Source organism: Urocampus carinirostris, chromosome 2 (assembly GCF_059441175.1).
Source record: "Urocampus carinirostris isolate Australia breed hairy pipefish chromosome 2, RoL_Ucar_1.0, whole genome shotgun sequence".
Lineage (NCBI taxonomy): Eukaryota > Metazoa > Chordata > Actinopteri > Syngnathiformes > Syngnathidae > Urocampus > Urocampus carinirostris.
This window is the reverse complement of record NC_142350.1, coordinates 13430369-13450619: the sequence shown is the minus strand read 5'-3', so window position 1 is coordinate 13450619 and position 20251 is coordinate 13430369. Positions and strand designations below refer to the sequence as shown.

Sequence of the window (20251 nt, the reverse complement as noted above, 5' to 3'; positions counted from 1 at the left end):
TACATTTTATTTTTACCCAGCAGGTTTACAGGAAGAGATTTGTCTCAAAAAGTATTCACACACATTGTTCAGGTTCACAAATATCTTTGTGATTAACTCAAGATTTAAAAATCATAAGTCTTGATTAAGGCAAACGCAAGATTAAAAATTGCATATGTAAATTGATGTATTTGTGCCTCAACAAAATACATGATTCACACTGAAATGTTTTATTTTGATAGTACTGGAGAAATTGCACAAACCCTGTAAAAGAGGTAGAATTATTTATTCATAAATGTGAAACATTTTGGTTGTTGCTTAACCTTGGAAGTGACAATTTCCTCAACACAAAATTGATTTGGATTCCAAACTGAACTTCTTATGACCCAAATTACAAAGTAATATAATCAAAGCTCATACTTATTAGCATTCACGATACCTCAAGCAACTTAAAATGCAACATGCATACCACTGGAAATTGAAGCTACTTCAAGATAGTCCCAATTGGTGTTGTAGAAATTGGAGGTCCGATAATCGAGAGAAAGTCTTCTCATAAGTGGATAAAAGACATAGACAGGAGCCCGCTTCGTTATGGAGGGAGATGTCACTTTATTGATGCGTCAATAAAGATCTCACAGAGCAGGGAAAATGACAATGTATTTAAAGCTGGTAGTGACGATTAGGCTTCGATTGAGTACACCCCAAAAGGCGGTCCTGTATCACGTATCAAGTACAGAGCGTCCCGTCCCTTGCACGCTATCTTCAAGGAAACTTAATGTCTGCCAAGAGTATCTTCAAGGATGTCTACCCAGCCTTTTCCCACAGCCTTTTCCCACACCCGTAAGCAGTCCTTCCAAATTTCTACATGTAAGCAAGTCTATTCTACATTTCTACCTGTAAGCAAGTCTATTCTACATTTGCAAGTGTATTTGCCACAACATATCCCCCCTTTTTTTTTTTTTTCTTCTTCTGTTACCTTATCCCCCTTCTGGGAGTTCATACTCCCACTTTGAACAGAAATTAAAATCAAAAATGAATACAGAGTAGTGGTAAAGTATTACAAATCATAGACATCAATACACGGACAGAGTTTACGCAAATCGAAAATAAAATAAAATTCTGGCGGTCAGCCTGCTGTGATCATTCTAACTTTCATTGTTCATGTTTCATTTACAAAAAACCCCCAACACTCCAAACATCTGACCCATGCACTAACCCCCCCTTCATTTATCTTTATCCGTACACACTGGATTATACACGCGGACCGTCGACGGTTGATCGGTACGTGATAAAGGTAAATGAATAAATGAACTGATAAGTGAGTGATAACAAATTTCGGTAACAGTCGTCGATACATTCCAAGATGAGTGCATGACTGGATAGTGATATCCACATTGGCCTTTGGCCTGACCCCCGTGAACAATTTGAAGACCATGCATTGTCGTATTCGTCAACGGGTGTCGTGAAGTCAGATGTTGGAGTGAATGTTCATCCCAGCAGGCATCACGCTCAGTTTCCATGCAGCCAAAAACCCGGAAGCGACGATGCATCCTGACCATCCCAGACAGCAGCTTGCTCCCCGGCAGTGTGACATACCAACAAAAGAATCACAATCAGAAACCAATATATTTGTTGCTGTTATTCCTAGTGCTATATAGTGTGTTGCGTGTTTAACAATAGTGCTAATTGATATCGTATTCAGTCCAGATCATCACATGTGTCTCTTTCCGCAGATGCTCCATTATTTAATGTAATGTAGACTGACCGTTAATGTTGCCAGATAAAATTCAAGGCGTTGAATTTAGTTGAGTCATCTGTTCTTCCTCACTAAGGAATAGGCTTGGATATTTAATCACTAACTGTGCTCATTGAGCTTCTGCCACCCTAGTATTAGCCACTACTGTCATTTGTTCTCCAAAAGTCTTAAGAATTCTTCTTTCAAGAATAGGTATGGCACAGAAACACATAATTATTACGACAGTTAGCACAAAAATTTCCCCTTTCGCTAACAGACTACCCCAGTACCCAAATGTAGACGAGAACCAATCAAAAGAGATACTGTTCTTTTCAGTATTTACCGTCACTTCATTGCTCAACTCACGAATCTTCGACAGTGCTTTTGTGAAGCTTCCTGCTTCGGCTGTGTATAAAGGTATATAAGTACAGCATTCCTCCTTTATCATATGACACACGCCCCCTTTACTGGCTTTCCTACTGCACTAAAGGCCTCGTTAATGTAATTAATAAAACGTCGTTGGTTGTAATAAATCAATAAATGTAATTAATCCATTCTGCGTTCTTTTTCGGAGTTATCCAGATAAATATCGATTCTAATCCAGACTTAATTTCATCCCTAGCTTTAAATTCCTCTGGAATTCCTCTCGGCTGTCCGATGGTATCTAGCTATACACGTCCATCCGGAACATATGCTCTTTAACTCCGGCCAATTGTCAACAAAAATATTTCATTCAATTACCTTTTCCCCTTTACATTCCTTCCCTTTGTCACTTGCATGTCCCCCTCTTCTCTTTTCCTCAACGCCTACTTTCTTTTCCCCTTTTTACCGTCCTTTACTAACTTTTATCTTTCTGTATTTGTAACTTCCTTACTTGCTCTGCCAACAATCCATTTTCTACATAACTTTCCCTTCTCCTACGCCCTCTAACACATGCTTTTTAGCCCACTAGTTTAATGGGAAATTGACATATAACCATCTCACTTATTTATTTATTTATTTATTTTTCTTTCCAAACCAATTCAATCTACTATCTTAGCTTCACCTACTTAATGTGAAAACGACGTGCATTGATCTACAATGATTCATCTTACTCATTTTTATTCGACTCAATGAATTTTTCCTCCATATTCAATGAAAAGAAAGTATTTACTCACGCTTTTCCACTATTTTCGTATAACAATGCTTTTCATTCTCAAATTACTCCATTCCAATTCACTCAATTGGATTTTTCCTAGTCTTCACATTCCCTAATCTTCCGATTTTGAACTGAAAACCGGAATAGGTTAACTTTTTTCTTTTTGATATTATTCTATCCTTTCTTGGTGTTATTCTGGCATTAACATAATCTAAAGCACCTAAAATAACCAAACATAATTTTTCTAGACTTTTCACCCCTAAATTCATCGTTTTCCAACTGAAAAAACATTTATTTTTCCGGGAACTCCATAGGCTCTCGGACGTTATGTTGCACACCCTTAGCGTCAAAACGATTTCTATAAAAAAAAACGAACGTTTTCGATTCCTAACGAGACGTGCTATCGGTTCTATCTAAAACACTACATTTTAAACCGTCTTCCTCTTTAAAAACGTTTTTCTCGTCTCTTTGAGCACTGTATTGTTCCCTTTTTCCTTTTCCTTCGATATTTTTCTGTTAATCCTTTCAGTTACGTGGGCCGATTAAACGCTGGACAACCATATAGACAAGAAAGATAAGAATACAGGAAAGAATACAAACACTTACAACATTGAACAAACATAAAACATATGACAAGACAGAGGGCCCACAAAAATTTAAGTTAATTAGTCAAATTAAGTCAGTGCACATTGAGGCCATGTGCCTACACAACTACCGAGTTAGGGTTATGGTTTTCCTCTTCTACACAATCTCCCGAATTTTACGTACTGGCCGTGCACTCATTTTTGGCTGTCGGCGTTGTAACCTCACTCTTCAGTGCTGTCGCCGTGGGTGTAGGTTTTTCTGGACTTTGGTGTGTCGGTACCCTTCTCGCCTGTATCGTCACATTAAGGTTTAGCTTATTATCCGTCACTTTAGTCTGTACTGTCGTTAACACATTTGGTTTCTGGTAGTCCATCGGCACTCCGACTGGTTGCACGTTTTTATATTTATTTTAAGTGAAAATCAAAATCCCTACTATAAGATGCCCTATCCATTTTGAGCATTCTATCCCAAAATTCTAACTAGAAGATAAACAATTTATTTTTTAAATTGTCAGTTCTAAAATTCAAATTTTGCTTTTTCACTAAATACAGTCACTGGATCAGTTTAACCATTATCCTAGTCAGAATCATTTACCCTGATTTGAGTGTTTGTGTGTTCTCTTTTGTAGATTGATCACATCCGAGAAAAAAATTTGTATGCACTTTTTATTTGCATTTTCTTTTGATTTTCAACGTGTTATCTTGCTGTTGGCCATTCCCCTCGAGGCAGATGACCAGGATAGATTGTTAAATTGTCAATTTAACCCAAGAAAAGACGTTTTTATTGTTATGATTCACTCTTTGTTTTGCCTTTTATAAAAATCATAACCTATATATGATCTCTTCAGTAAGTAAACTTGTTCAAAATAACAGTATTTTGCAAAGAAAGCAGGTAATTCACGCTCAAAGTGAATGAATTTGCCAAAAATGAAGAATACCATCCCAAAATGTTCTCAATGTGGGCGATTTTCTAATGGTGAATGGTTATCTTAATTGATTTTTGTTAATCAATTTGACAAACATTGTAAATTTTGTAATATTACAACATTTCTTCTGTGTAATATTTTCTATCCGTCCAAATTTCGTAATTTGAATCTCAAAAAACAGTTATATGGAGAGCTTATTCAGAAGACAATTTTTCATCAATTTCGGAAAAAACTAGGTTTTAACTTATTTTTACGGAATGTCTCAACTTCCCCCTGAGTTAAAACCTAAGTTCACAATCTATGTCTCTCTTTCGTCTGACTCATCCCATAATACTCGGAATTTCAGTAATTCAAAACTTGTCTTCTATCGCAATTGCACTATTTATACACGTCCTTCTACTCAATCAAGGAAGCAAGGTTTAGGGCGCTCTAAGGAGAGGGATGACTGAGTATGGGCGCCAAGAGTGGACTGAGAGTGTGATCCTGGCCACTGTGTTGTGCGGTGCAGAGACGATTCAGTTTTATTAAGACGACAGCAGTGTGCGTGTGTGTGTGTCGTCGTATCGATACTAATAACTAAATGGAGTGGAATGGAACTATGATGACTATAACATGAAACCAAACGAGACGTCACGCTCTATAGAGAATTTATCGACCTATTTCATCATCGCCTACAATCAACTCAAAAAATTTTTTCCAACAGAAACCTAAAAAGAAATCCGTCATTAAAAGCGCAATTAACCACCAGTCCATCGTCCCAAAAACAATGGTTCTAAGTCAAGGGTGGGCAAACTTTTGGCGTCACGAGCCTGGGGACACATCCAGTTTTTCTCATTTACAGTTATGATGTTATATTTCATTATATTTATTTCATGTTTATCTATTTTGTGTATATGTATGAACCCCTACTGAACACCAGCATACCTTCAGGGCAATTGCAGTTGATTCAACAAGGTTCGTTTGCTTTCGGAACGGACTAATCCCGTTTCAATCCAATTGATTCAAATTGATAATATGTTTCGATTTACAATAGTTTCATCATTCCATATTTACTGCTAGAACCAATTAAACTTATAAGTAGAGGTACAACTGTGTTATTGTAGCTGTGCACGTATGTAGTATTTCTGTCATGTCCAGCATGGTCGCCGTGGCGACCGTCTAATTTGCGTGTGTCCTTCTTAAGGGCTTGCCCGTTCTGAGTAAAAGCCTGTTTTATGAGTATTCCTAGTCTGAGTTCCTGTTTGCCTGTAAGCCAGTTGCTGTTTTGTTTATTCCCTAAGCGTTGGACAATTTTGCTGAATAGAAGTAACCGGTCGTTAAGCGATTGAGTTCTGGTCCGCTCTGCACTTAACTCAACCATTTCTGCAGTAGTATCTTATAATATTTACAAAATAAGCCAGGGATTGTGGGTTCGAGCCCCACGTTGGGCGCCAAATGTTGTAGAAATTGGAGGTCCGATAATCGAGAGAAAGTCTTCTCATAAGTGGATAAAAGACATAGACAGGAGCCCGCTTCGTTATGGAGGGAGATGTCACTTTATTGATGCGTCAATAAAGATCTCACAGAGCAGGGAAAATGACAATGTATTTAAAGCTGGTAGTGACGATTAGGCTTCGATTGAGTACACCCCAAAAGGCGGTCCTGTATCACGTATCAAGTACAGAGCGTCCCGTCCCTTGCACGCTATCTTCAAGGAAACTTAATGTCTGCCAAGAGTATCTTCAAGGATGTCTACCCAGCCTTTTCCCACAGCCTTTTCCCACACCCGTAAGCAGTCCTTCCAAATTTCTACATGTAAGCAAGTCTATTCTACATTTCTACCTGTAAGCAAGTCTATTCTACATTTGCAAGTGTATTTGCCACAACATTGGTGTCAACCATTGCTTTGAAAATAGTGTCATAAAACCATATGTTTACATTTCAAATGTGATAAATAAAACTTAGGACATAAGCACCCACAGCATGTTACATCCCCCTTTCACTTTTCTCACAGTCCATTTAGAGGAGCTGAGGCCTGGCTGTGGAGTGACTTGGGAGAGGATAAGCCCCGCGTGTGGGGCTTCTTAGTTCCCTGCCGTGACATTGGAGAGCCGAGGTCTACCTCAGGTACTCGTACATTTCAGAATCCAGAGAGATAAGACCCAAGTAGCTCAGCAGGTTGACCAAGGAGCGGGTCATGCTCATCGCCGCCATCTCCGATCTGGAAAAAGGGGCTTGTTGTCAATTGCACAGCTCTATCTAAAAATAAAAAAAATAAAAACTGTATATTCCAGACTATGCGGCACACCCAAAAACCTCATATTGGCCTAAAATATTGAATGTGTGCCTTAGAATCCAGTGCGCATTATGTGTGGACAACATTAGAAATGAGTTACCCAGGTTTGTACGGATGCTTAAAATTCTTGAAAATGCTTAATGTTGTTTTCAAGTATTCCAACAGATCAAACAATGAACAATTTTTTTGTGCAGCCCTTACTCTGTAGTTTTAATTCAGTGGACCTTTATATATGCAAATACTTTTATTAGGAAGTGTGCCTTATAATCGATTGCTCCTTTTATTGATCAAAGTACCATAATTACAAAATGGGACAAACCTTAAAGCAAACTCAAACTTGAGGCCCTCCCATCTTGTCCACAGCCAGCGTACAATCCAGAATCTGTGCAGCATACTGGTCCTTTCTGCCTGCATCTTACCCCAGCATCGCACAGCACTACCAACCAAAGACATTGTATATTGTTTGACCAGATAACGAAGGCACATTTGGATCCAAACCTTTTTGCCATGACAAAATAGCGGTCCACAGGCGCTCCCAGTGTGATGTTGATGCTCCGCACCGTGTTGATGTTGCGGAAGACCAGGAGCATGGGCCTGGGCATGGCCTTTAGCACCTGCATGATGCTGTTGAAGCGGTGGACCGCCATTTGCCGCATGTAGGCCGTCTCCTCCTGACTCAGGATGTTGGACAGGCGCAACTCGCGCATATTGATTGGCCGCTGCAGAAGCATCTCACAGAACAGGAAGTACTCTGCACAGGTGAGGTTGTGACTCGCAACTTTGTTTCAGGGACGGCTTTATGAATGGATTCATGTTCTAGTGCCTAGCAAAAGTATTACCCCCTTCCTTGAACTTTGCCATGCTGCCACATTTCAGCCTTCAAACTTAAAGCTAAAAACTGAATTTTTCCTTCTACAAATCAACACGTGAGACACAATCGTGAAGCGGAACTAAAATATTCCAACCTTTTTTTATTTCAACAAAAGACAGAAAGGTGAGTGTTGCAAATATATTGGCCCCTTATTCCCTCAGCTCAGCCAACTGACTCAAAGTTCCCGTATGACTTTCAGTTTAAATGTGCCTGCTCATTGATGGGCTTAGTGGTCTGTGAAAGGGGACCACGAATAATTATGAAGACAAAAGAACACACCTGGTAAGTCTGGGATAAAGTTGTGGAAAAGTTCAAAGAAGGAATGAGATATACCAAGTCATATCCTGGAGCAACTGTATTAAAATAGAGTGCATCAAACCACTGCAAACCTAGCGAGACCCTATAAACTTTCACCAAGAGGCCCATAATCACATTGATGACCTGCAGGCATACACAACTGAGGTGAGACAATCTGCACAAGACAACTATTGGTCATACTCAGCCTAAATCTGCCCTTTATGGGAGAGTGGCAAGAAGAGAGCCCTTTCTGGGAAAAAAACTACATAAAAAAAGGCCCATTTGGTATTTGCAAGAAGCCACAGGGGAGGCAAATAGCATGTGGAATTAGTAACACGGGACATCACCCTGAAAACACCATCCCCACTGTCAAACATGGCAGTGACAGCATGATGCTCTGGGGTTGCTTTTCTTCAGAGTAAATCATTAGAGTTGGTGGGAAATGGATGGAGACGAATACAGGGTGACTGGCAGATATGACCGGTATGTTGGAGTCTGCAAGAGACCTGAAAATGGGGTGCAGGCTCACCCTCCGACAGGACAACAACCCTAAACATAGTTTTAAAGATTCTTGCAGATTTTTACTCTAACAATATAAAGTATTCGAATGACCAAGTCAAGGTCCAGACCTCAATCCTGTAGAGCATTTGATCACAATCAAACATTAAAGAACTTGATCTGGTTTGTAAGGAAAAATTGGCAAATCTTTCGATTTCAAAATGTGCAAAACTAAGAGACATACCCAAAAAGACTTGGCTTTAACTGAAAGGGGGGCAATATTTTTACAACACCTACTTTACAATTTTTGTAATTACTAGCAAAGTATAAAATGTTGAATACATTTGTTTTCTTTTCACGACTGTCTTTCATGCTGTTGCTCCTCAGAAAATATTGACTTTTTTGTTTATCGAGAAGTTTTGAAGCTTGAAATATGGCAAGATGTCAAAAGGTTCTTGTTGGCCAGTACTTTTGCAAGGTACTGTATAACAAAATTGGAGGGGTTCTTCTTTGACTTGAGCTTACCTTTGACCCCTAAAGCATTTGAGTACATTTCCATCGCTGCCTCATCTCGCAGGACTATTGACCTCCATAGCTTACACAAAGCCATCCTGTCACTAAAAGGTCAGGACAAACATTTTGGAATAAAATCATTCTTTTTTTGGAGGGCAATTTTGTGAATGACCTACTGTTGGCTGAGGTGTTGATACAAGCCGTGATCCAAAAGTACCAACTCCACCTTGTTGTCGGGCCCCTTCCTCACAAGGACTGGACCCACCCCCAAGAAAAGTAAGGCGATTACTAAAAGATTTGTTTAAAGTACAGTGTGTATTATTTGACTAGAAAATGTCGCCGTATTGTGTAATGCAACCAGAAAAAGGCGCTTTAAAAACTCTAGGAATAATACAAACTACAGACTCAAAGTGACCAAACTGTAGCATTTTTCTTCTATCTATTTAGCCCAGAAAAATGAGAAACAGTTATGTGAAATAAATGGAAATAGTCAGTGGGGCATGTAATAATTGACTGCAGGAAGTACAACATGCAGAGGAAGGAAATGAAGAAGGGTCTGGTAGAAGAACAGGCGAAGAAATTGTCACTGAAAGATTGCCGGACTCAAAAAATACAGATTATTTTTCATATTTCTAATAAGAGGACTTCCTTAGTAGAATTTGAGAAGTGGAACTGTGAGAATGATATGTGATAAGGGGGGTTAATGCACCAATATGAAGGTGCCATCTGCCGTCTAACTTGAAGAATAAGTAGACATTTCTCAACTTACGAGAATTTCAAAAAAACGCATGTTTATATGATAGTTCATCTATTTTTACTTGTTATTTAAAATCGCTGAATAGGAATTGAACTTTTTACTAGTATCCCTCCTAATTACAGTCGACTCATTCATGATTCATTGGCAAGTACGTGCATTTCTTGGACGCGCTCGGATAAACTTATTTTTTTTTTTTTTTTTCATATTTCTTGGGGTTTGGGTTGGCCTTTGGAGTGTCCTTTAGTAGGCCTCTTATTTATTTCACAGTTTACACGATACACTAACAAATACAGTGGTACCTCTACTTACGAATTTAATTTGTTCTGGGAGTAGCTTTGTAACCTAAATATTTCTTAAGAAGAGACACATTTTGTATGTAATTGCGCTAATCTGTTCCAAGCCCCGCAAAAGTACAGTATGATATTCTTTGGATAAATTATAAAGAGCATCAGAACAAATAAAACAAATACATGTTAAAAGTAGATTACGACTCAAGAGGGGCCCTCTCCTTGTGAGAGGTAAGAGAAATCTCCCACCATGGTCCGCTGTGTGTCGTAAGAGGCGACTAAAGTGGAGGGAGCGAGGGGACTGGGGATCCTCTCGTCTCTATCTCTACTCCCTAAGAGACAGCAAAGCAAAGAAAGGGGGGCGGGAGACCGAAAGGTCTCGCAAACCCTAGTTATACGGTCATTAAATGTGAGATGCTGTGGAAGTAAAGCGACTGAGTGGAAGAAAGAGGAGATCAAAAGGATGATGACTAAAAGGAAGGTTGATGTGTTAGCCTTGAGTGAAACAAAGATGAAAGGAAAGGGTGAATTACAGCTTGGAGGTATGTATGGTAGAAGGTCTGGAGTTACGGGTGGACAGGCTAGAGAAGGAGTGGCTATGCTTGTGAGTGAGAAAGCAAAGGAAAAACTGGTGGAGTGGAAAGAGATATATTCCAGATTGATGTGGGTGAGGTTGAAGTGGGGTGTAGAAGTATGGATGTTTATAAGTGCATATGGACCTGGTTCAGAAAGAAGCGCTGAGGAGAGAGAGGAGTTCTGGAAGGACTTGTCAGAATGTTTGGCAAGTCCGAAAGAAGGGTGGAAAGTGGTAATACTAGGTGACCTGAATGCTAGAGTGGGTGATGAAACGGTTGAAAATGTGATTGGTACATATGGAGTACCAGGAAGAAATGAGAGTGGGAAGAAATTGAGTTATGTGTGGAAAATGAGATGGTGATTGGAAATAAATTGTTTAAAAAGAGGGACGTGGATAAGTATATCTTTGTCAGAGTGGATAGTGGTAAGATGGTGGACAGAGCACTGATGGATCATGTAGTGGTTAAGAAAGGGATGTTAAGTAGATTGTTGGATGTGCATGTTTACAGAGGTGAAATGAGTGGTATGTCTGATCATTTTTATGTGGAAGGAAAACTGAGACTAGATGGATCGTGGAGGGCTAGTTATAAGAAGAGTGTGAGGGAAGAGGTGGAAATGTCAGAGTTAAATAAGGCACAGAAAGGAAAGAGAGTTTAAAGAGAGGATAAGGGAAGAGTATGAACGGATTAGTAGAAGAGAAATGGAGAGTGTGGAAATTGAATGGAAGTGGTTTAAAGAGGCAGTGTTGAGGAGTGCAAAAGAAATGTGTGGAATGAGAAAAGTTGGTCGAGGTATTAGGAAAGGAAGTAAATGGTGGAATGATGAGGTATCAGAGGCTGTGACAGAAAAGAGATGTGCCTTTGAGGAGTGGCTGCAAGATAAGAGTGGCGATGCGTATGAAAGATATAAAGTGAAGAAAAGGTTGGTAAAAGCGGCAGTGGAAGCAGCGAAAAGGAAAGCAAATGATGAATGGTGTCGAAAGATAGGAGTGAAAAGAGTAAGAAACAGTGAGTCTGGAAAGGAAGAGAACGTGAAAGATAAGGATGGTAGATTGCTGGTTAGCGGTAGTGCAGTCAGGACGAGATGGGCAGAGTAATTTGAGGAGTTGCTAAATGTGGAGGATGGGAGAGAAGTGAGAGTCAAGGCGATGGATGGTATAGAGAGAATGCCCGTGTTGGGTGATTTAAATGTGCTTGTGGAAACATGGGAGGTGCAAGAGGCAGTGAAAGAAATGAAAGGGGGGGAAGGCACCTGGGTTGGATGGTTGTACTGCTGAATGACTGAAAAAAAGGTGGCACAGCTATGATTGACTGGTTAGTACGCTTGTTGAATGTATGCTTTTTAAGTGGTGTGGTTCCTGTTGATTGGTGTAGTGCATGTGTGGTGCCATTGTATAAGGGTAAAGGTTATAAGTATGAATGTAGCAATTCGAGAGGTATCAGTAAGCTGTATGGAAGAGTCTTGATTAAGAGAGTGAGAGAAAGAACGGATGAGGTAGTGATGAGGTAGTGATGGAGGAGCAGAGTGGTTTCAGGAAAGGAAGAGGATGTGTGGATCAGGTGTTTGCAGTACGACAGGTGTGTGGGAAATATTTTGCAGAAGGTAAGGATGTTTATTTGGCTTTCATGGACTTGGAAAAGGCGTATGACAGAGTTGATAGAGAGGCGTTGTGGCAAGTGGTAGATAGATTGATAGACATAATGTCAAATAACAAAAATGATGAAGACAACAATATTCATTTACCTTTTTACCTCATGTTTCTTGAAAAACTAGTCGAATGACGTCGGATTTTGACAATCCGTCAGAAATCGCTCAAAGCAGATGTCATCATAATCGGCAATAGCCCGACTTGCCCACACTTTTTTCGGGTGATTCCTTTCCACAAATCCCGAGACGTCATGGATTTTTGCTAAATGTCTTTAAATTGGGATGATTGAATGATGACTGCGTCCCCCTCCCCGCTATCTCCCCGGAACCCCTCCTCATCGTCTTTAAACTCTGAACTGTGACAGTGACACGAACAGCATGCTGTGATACACGCATGCACAATGGGTTGCCAGGCACATTTGAAGCGATAGCCAGTCCGTTCACTTTTTGGAATCTCTTGAAGTGGCTAATAGCAGCATGTACTGGACTGTAATTTCGACTTAGTAAGTCTAGGCAATATTTTCCCCGTTCAAGTACTTCGTATGTAGATACATTCGTAAGTAGAGATACCACTGTAGAAACAAAAAAACCTGCGGGTGTGAGCCTTAAGTCACTCTCCAGCACTACACCACGGCCTATTCCTCCTACCTAATGTGTTCCGCCCTGAACTGCTTTGTTAAAGTAAGATAAAAGCAGAGAGGTGCAGTGAAAAATAAAACATAACTGGTAATTGAACCTATTTGGGCATTAGAGAAAACATTTTACTTGCAACTTTAAGAACACCTCGGATGATGCACGCCACCTTCAAACACATACTGTTCTTTTCATTGGCAAATAAAGTTTTGTTTACAGCTAAGACATGCAAAATAATACATACCGTATCTTTAGAAGCAAGTATTTGGTTTTTACTGATGAACTCACCATTTCCAGGATGGGGATCGGCATGGATAAAACCCGTGTAAAAAATTTGCTCTGCAAAGGCTCGGATCAGCTTGTCTGCAGTCTGTAGAACAGTTTGAAGGTTTTCCTTTACATAAAAAAAACTTCTTGAATCTCATTTTTAATCGCACAACTTACTTCCTTCCGGCTCAGTCCTTGCCTTTTGATTTCTTCCACATTGTTGATCTTGCAACCATGACAAAACTCTGCAGTCAAAACTCTCTTGAAATGAAAACGAGGAGGAGGGGAAATATTTAACCCCAATGTGTTATCCTAGGAGACCTTAATCCAGCTATGTCAAACATACAGCCCGCGGGTCAGATCCAGTCCGATAGAATTTTTAATTACGCACCCTTTTTCTCCTTATGTTTGTGAATTAATTTGTTGTGTTTAGAAAAGTTCTCTTATCCTCCCAATTAAGGGTGAGTTACTAATATAGGCTAAATGGCGAAGTCTAAAACTGAAAAACAAAGCTTACAATTTGGAGTTGATATTGTTTTATTGATCTGGCCCGCCTTAAAACAAAACGTCTGGATCCAGCCCCAGAGCCAAACTGAATTTGACTAGATTGCCTTCACCTCACCTTGCTGGTCTGCTCCCAGTACACTTTCGGCACCACGATATACTTAAAGTGTTTCAGCTCATCAGCGCACCTCTCGGAGTTTCTGGCCTCGTTTTCAAAGTCTAGCTCTTGAGCTAGAGTCCCTTTCAGGTCCTAATTAGCAATGAAAGCCACGGTTTTCAGTTTTTGTGAGATACTGTGATGTCCTGAAAACTGATGAGAAGCTTCCTGACCTTGAGGACCCATCGGAATCCAAAGCTGGGGTGCATGAACTTGACAATGTCCAGCAGGATCTCCAACGTCCTGATGTCGCCGTCAAATCGGTCCCTGAGGTCAATGTACTGCACCTGGGATGGTTGGTAAATTCACGGTATGGTCAAGAAAGTACAATGCCTTGCAAAAGTTTTAGCCCCTAACCGGTTGAAAAATGTTCATCTAAAAAACATGGTACTCTCCAAAGTTTTAGACCTGGAAAACATTAAAAAGGATGTTTACGGTACATGGATCCTCAGGCAAAACTGGCAGATAACTAGGACTTCCAAAGAACTCCTCTGCTACATTCATAAAGCATTCTTATCATGATGCATGAAAAACGAAGTTTTTACTATCGGTAAATCTTTTTAGTTCAAAGAAATGTAAATCTTATCAATGTGATCAAATTTTTACAACTTTCGAAAATTGCATTATATATATTTTAGGCCTTATTGTTAGAATAAGGAATTCAACGCTTTTTTTTAAAGACTTCAAGGATCTGCGGGAACCCTGAGTAGATGAAAATAAAAGAATAGTAATCTGCTGCGACCTACTGATATGGATGAATGTTTACACAGCTGATCACTGGAAGAAAGCAAATATACTGAAGAATGGCATGGTTTTTTGCAAAGATGAAATTGGGAAATTTCCTGCAGCACAACAGACAAGGTCTCACAGCACACTGACAAAGATTGGGATAAACTGGGTTTTCCACATCATTGTTACTGAATCTTTGAGATTAAATGGAAAATTTTGATTTATCTTTTTTATGATTTGTTTTATATATCATATTTCGGGCAATATCTACCAGCCTTTGTCACAAGTTTATTCTGTTTTTAATATTGGACATTGGACGTGGGTGGGCAGCCAAGTAGAAGATTAGGGACTGCTAGATTGGCAAGATTTTTTGCATCATGCGAAGTAGCTAATCTATTTTACTGGCATTCAGTAATGCATACAATACTGTGAGTCAATTGATTTATTACTGCTAAATAAAAAGGGGGAAATTGTAAGTTTGTTATGTTTTTAATATTGGACAAATGCAAAGGAGGTTTTACAGGGTCGCTATTGGCTGATCTTTTTCTTTGTAACCTTGAATTCCTAATAAAAAGGAAGACTTTAGGAAGAGTTGGAATTTTCTTATCTAAAAGCTCGTCTTCCGGTCCTCCTGGAAAGTTCAAAATCCATTGGTATCTTTTTGCCTTATTTTGAATGTCTACTTCAGTTTAAACTTAACACCTGGTTAAAAGTGTTGGTAGTCACATTTGTTTCTAAAACCAATCTGCGAGTCGTTTTGCTTTCTAGCCCTGTTGTCTCTAGCAAAAGACATTTGATAGCACTCACTTTAACTGCAACGGAAGTTCCGTCCAACAGCTCCGCCTTGTGAACTTGTGCCAAGCTGGCAGCAGCGATAGGCTCGTAGTCAAAGGTTTTAAAAATCTCCTGCGGGCTTTTGTTGAAATCCTCTTGGAAAAGAGCATCAACCTGTTCCAATTAAACACATTTTTCTTAAATACATCGGGTTTATTTAACTCTTTTTTCTTTCTCTCTCTTTCCAAGTGCCCTCACCTCTTTGTACCGCCTGTCCAAGGCTCTGTCCTCCAAGACCTGCAGTGTGCGGATGTACTCGGGTGGCAACAGGTGGTTAAAGGAGCACAAGCCTTGGCCCAGTTTGATGTATATACCGCCGTTCCTTACGGCACCCTCAACCATGCTCTCCGCTGCCCTCTGATGGCAAGCTGACATTTTCGCAACGTAGGATGGGCTGCTCTAGCAAGTAAGACATCACAGTCAAAGAAAATAACTTTGAACATAGTGCCACATAGTCGTCATACAGGGTTCCTACAGCTGAAAGCAAGTTAACTTCAAGACTTCTTCAATGCCTTTTAAAAATCAAAATTAAGACCAAGTCGAGTAAAAACTCCACAATTGAAACAAACTGAAGATCACATGAATTGGAGGCAATTTTAGACTTATGATTATTTCAATTTGTTTTTTAAACCACATTTTGGTCCATTAGAAGCCTTTCCCTCTGTAAAACGTAGCTCTCTCCAAAGTTTTAGACATAGACAACAATAAATAAAAAGTATGTTTACGAGGCATCATGGATCAGCAGTCAAAAGTGGCAGATAACTACAGATTCCATAGAACTTTTCAACTATATTGTTTAGCTTTTTGACATGTTAATGCCAATTAAGGCCTTGTTTTTAGATTATTGAATTAAATACTTTTAAAGACTTTTCAAGGATACGCGGGAACCCTTTCATAGTTCTGTTCAGTGTTGAGATTACTGCGATACGAACAAACGCAATCACTTTCCTCGCTAACAAGTTCTGAAACGCGTTATTAATAACCTTTTATAATTCAACTGTCTTACAACATTACTTGCAACCCCTTAGCGTTACCCCGCTACTTAATAATAGCAGATTATAATTAACCACGTCCTTTAATCGCAAACTGTGTGCCTCCTTTGCTCACTATGTAAGATACATACGACCTTTGATCCCCCAGCGACATTCAAAAAGAGTGGGTGAGTTTATATTTACTGACAAAGTATAACAGATCACGATTACGGTGGCTCTGTCACAAATAGTGTAGAAGAACACTGAATTTATCCTCATAGAGATATTCCCCTACCGTAGATACTTACATCTAAGCTGTGACTTCGAAATAAAATGCTGAGATCAGGGGGTCACTATATGTGCACATATGTGTGTCGCCAGTAGCTAATGGAAGGCAGTGCATGGGGATGGAGCAAGGATCATACAGAATTAACAAAGTCAATGGGACTAACTGAATTTTGGTCTCTTTATTTGAAAAATTATTTTTGCGACACACCATGAATACAATAAAATGTCATGGACAGTACCCAAAATGAATCCAGAAATCTTAGAGTGGTTTGCCACCCAGTGACAAAATGGATATGGAGAGTCTCTGCAATTGCACAAGCCAAGTATTATAAAGGGTTCAGCGCATACACAGGTTGGTGTACATGTTTTCTTCTATTCATTTTATTGAGTGGCTATTTTAAAGCAGTTTTAGGGGGTCGGACTCAATGCGAGTATATACAGCAGTGGTTCCTAAAACTCTGGGGGGGTGGAAAGCTCTCGAGGGGCGGTGAGGATGAAGGGGGCAGTAGGGTGGTGGCAGTCCAAAGTCGGAAGTTTGAACCTTTGTTTTGACGTTTTGTACACAACGCGTCAAGGCTGCACGATTAACCGAAATCGAATCGACGTCGCGATGTGACGTAGTGCGGTTGTGAAATCGCAAAGCACTGCCGTTTTTCAAAGTTTTGTGGTGAGTGATTGAGTTTTGGCATCCCACAACTGTTACTGTTCGAGTTTTAAAAGCGCTGACCAATCTGAGGCAAGCTTTAATAATAGCACAAGCCAATAAACGCGATTCATAGTTTGCAAGCACCACGCTATGCCACACCCACCCTGTGAGCTCATTGAGTCTCCTGGCGGACTCCGTAAACATAGTATCAGAGTCAACGAACGGGAAGGAAACGAAGCTTGCACCGAAGAAGCGGGATACATCACTTGTTTGAACCTATTTTGGGTTCAACGAAGTGGACGTGGAACAGAAGAAAACGCCTGTTACAGAATTTGTTTTTGAGTGGTCGCTAGGTCCAGAGGAAACACAAGTCATTTGTACCAGCTGTTTTAAATGAAGTAACTGTAACTAATTACTGTTTTTCAGTAATGCGTTTGCTAGTTATGGGTTACGATTTGGTTTGGTTATTAAATATCTTGATACAACGCTTACCTCGTTCATACCCCGAAGAGCCACGTTGGTGGTCCACCAGTAGTCTACCGATATCACAAGTCCCACAGAGAGAGATCTAAAACGTCAGAATGTTTTAGCAGTATACTTTTTTTTAACTCATATCAGAATTACCCACACCTGCAGAACCGACCAAATCCTTCCGTCACTATCCTCATCTTCCGCCGTTCTCTCTGGTCTGAAACGGCATAGCGCGCACCCGCTACTATTGGCACGCCGATGGCGACGGTTGCTAATGTTTTCCATATTAAACCCCTGCGCCTTCCTTCCCTGGGAAGGAAAGTAATCAAATAATGATTTGTTGCAATCATTTTAGAACAAATGTACGGCCTATATTTACCACCTGAGTGTACTGAAGCTTTTGGAGCACTGCATTGATGAGCCAGGATTCCTTTGGAGTAAAGCGATGTGGCGCAGACATAGCTTGCACTAGTGGTGGGTTACAAAAGCGCACAGAACAAAAAAACATACACAAATATAAGACAACTGGGAAGCAAGGCTTGAAAAACACTGAACATTGGACTTTAAACGGAACAGCCCAGGCGGGTCAGTTAGCTGTTCTTTAATCGAGCAAAGTGTAATGAGTTACAATAAGTTCCCTTTAATGTGTTTGTAGTCCGTCCAAATAGAGCCTATGGTCATTTTATTTACTCGTTCCTCAATGGCAGCCAGTTAATAAACACAGTTTCACAAAACAAATGCATTCTGGTCTCTGCAGATCACATTGCACTTGAGGAAACGTACACTGTATTTCACAAAAAGCATGCCTAAAAACAAAAACATTTGGACTTTGTGTAGCGACCCTCGTTCATGCACGACACAAGGTTTCACAATCTCTGGGTTTATTGCCTGCATTCAGTAAATAAAACAATACAAAAGTCAGGGGTCTCTGTTCACGACTGCAATTATCTTCAACGCTTACAAAAATCACTTAAGCTACGGCAAGCGCTGAAGCCCATAAAGTGCCAAACGAAAAAAAACAGTCGCAGACGCCCATGACTTAACAACTGAATGAGGTACCGGAATATTAACAGTAATACAACAAAAACACAGATTTTGTGAGAATTCAAAAAAACATTCAAAACAATCAAATTTCAACTCTGTTACACCTGCAATGATATTAAACATATTGAGTACTGATACTATTTTGTTTGTACATGATTCAATTGTTTGTTTGTTTGTACATGATTCAAATTGAATCTTTTCTTCCGGCGCCGTCACGAATGGCAGCCACTCCAGCAGCTCCCGTGTTATTTTCGATTGTTCTCGATTGTTCTCAGCTCAGGGATGCTGCTGGAAATGTGAATTTCCCTTCGGGGATGAACAAAGTATCTATCTATCTATCTATCTATCTATCTAAATCTGACCCAGGTGGATGGTAAAGAGTACCTCTATCTTAGTACAACGTGCACCTTCGTTCAGAACGAGGGTCGGCAACCCGCGGCTGAGTGGCTTCCTGGCGCTTTTTCAAAAATTTTAACAAATTAAAAAAGATAAGGAAGGGAAATATATTTCTGTTCAATATAGTTTCTGTAGGAAAACCAATATGACGCTTTCCAATGCTGTAAAAAATGGGTACAATAAATACATTTCAACAAGTGTTGTAACTATGTAACTATGAGCCAAGAGGGGAGATCAGCTGGTACGAGTTCACCGGTGAGAAGTGACTAGTTTGACTGGTGCTGTCTCACTAGTATTAGGATATAAAACACATGGGATACAGGGTGTCGCCTCAAAAGCAGCAAAATGCATAGTGTAAAGTCGTAGCTCTAAGGCTTTAACTCCTGCCTAAAGAACTTGGCTGCAATGCAAAACTCCAGCACATTTCTTTTCCGCTTGTTTTCTACGTTTAGAAGAGCTGTGCCAATAAAAACTTCTCGAGAAGCAGTTGATCTCCAGCCTGTTCATTTGCCAACATTCTCCTCACCCGATATTCAACGAACACGTGAAGGACAAGATCAGAATCCTCAATCTCTTTCATCCAATATGGCTCTTTCAACATTTTGGGTTGCCGACCCCTGGTTTAGAGCATGTCGGCTCAGTAAAAAGAAGGAGGGATCTGGAAGTTTGTGTTAGAGAGCAACTCAAGGCCGACATGTCAAGCCCAGGACACGCTGAGCGTTGTTTTTGTTTTGGATGTCTGCATGTGAGGGACACCATGTTTCAATTTGACGCAGGGGTGTCACAGACCTAAGTTACAGATACCATCAAATCGATTGTCATTAAATTTCTAGCTTGAATTTCAATGTAATCGTAGCTGAAAATGATGATATTACACAGTATTATCACTGATGCATATATTGACACACAAGACAGTCTTTTCTATATGAATTTAGCAGTTTGACTCATTCAGTTACAAAAGCAATCTGAGTGACACTACACTAACCCGTTGTTAGCCGTGTCCTATCCACTAGCTAACATAGCTGAATATATTCGGCTTGTTTCAAAATGAAATATGAATTACGTACAGCTCCCTGGATTTTCCTCGTCATGTTATCGCAGAAAAAAACAGATCTGTTCTCTGACTTTCTTCGCATTAACAACGTCGTACTGGGTCTGTCCTCATACGGTTCCTATAGCAGGCTTTCTATTGGCCAATCGTGAACAAAGAGTGCAGAGAAATTGAGAT

At 40.0% G+C, this 20251-nt stretch overlaps 1 protein-coding gene across 1 annotated transcript; it reads right to left on the bottom strand.

The window, feature by feature from the left end:
- Positions 1 to 246: 246 nt before the first annotated feature.
- Positions 247 to 20218, bottom strand: adck5 (aarF domain containing kinase 5). The gene is made up of 15 exons (XM_088328991.1): positions 20091 to 20218; positions 17966 to 18051; positions 17743 to 17892; positions 17605 to 17680; positions 15406 to 15606; positions 15181 to 15321; positions 13818 to 13931; positions 13606 to 13737; positions 13161 to 13244; positions 13005 to 13086; positions 8993 to 9071; positions 8829 to 8920; positions 7136 to 7388; positions 6957 to 7073; positions 247 to 6562 (listed from the first exon to the last, which is right to left on the bottom strand). The coding sequence occupies exons 1-15, from the start codon at positions 20157 to 20159 to the stop codon at positions 6460 to 6462; spliced, it is 1779 nt and encodes a 592-aa protein (XP_088185117.1). The 5' UTR covers positions 20160 to 20218; the 3' UTR covers positions 247 to 6459.
- Between the last annotated feature and the right edge of the window lie 33 nt (positions 20219 to 20251).

Excerpts from the sequence above, each read along its gene's own strand:
- adck5 (XM_088328991.1), bottom strand. The coding sequence starts at position 20,159 with ATGCGAAGAAAGTCAGAGAACAGATCTGTTTTTTTCTGCGATAACATG. Across the intron at positions 13,932-15,180 it reads GAACTTCCGTTGCAGTTAAA|GTGCAGTACATTGACCTCAG; the intron begins GTGAGTGCTATC and ends CAACCATCCCAG. Across the intron at positions 7,389-8,828 it reads AAATGCTTTAGGGGTCAAAG|AGTACTTCCTGTTCTGTGAG; the intron begins GTAAGCTCAAGT and ends TCACCTGTGCAG.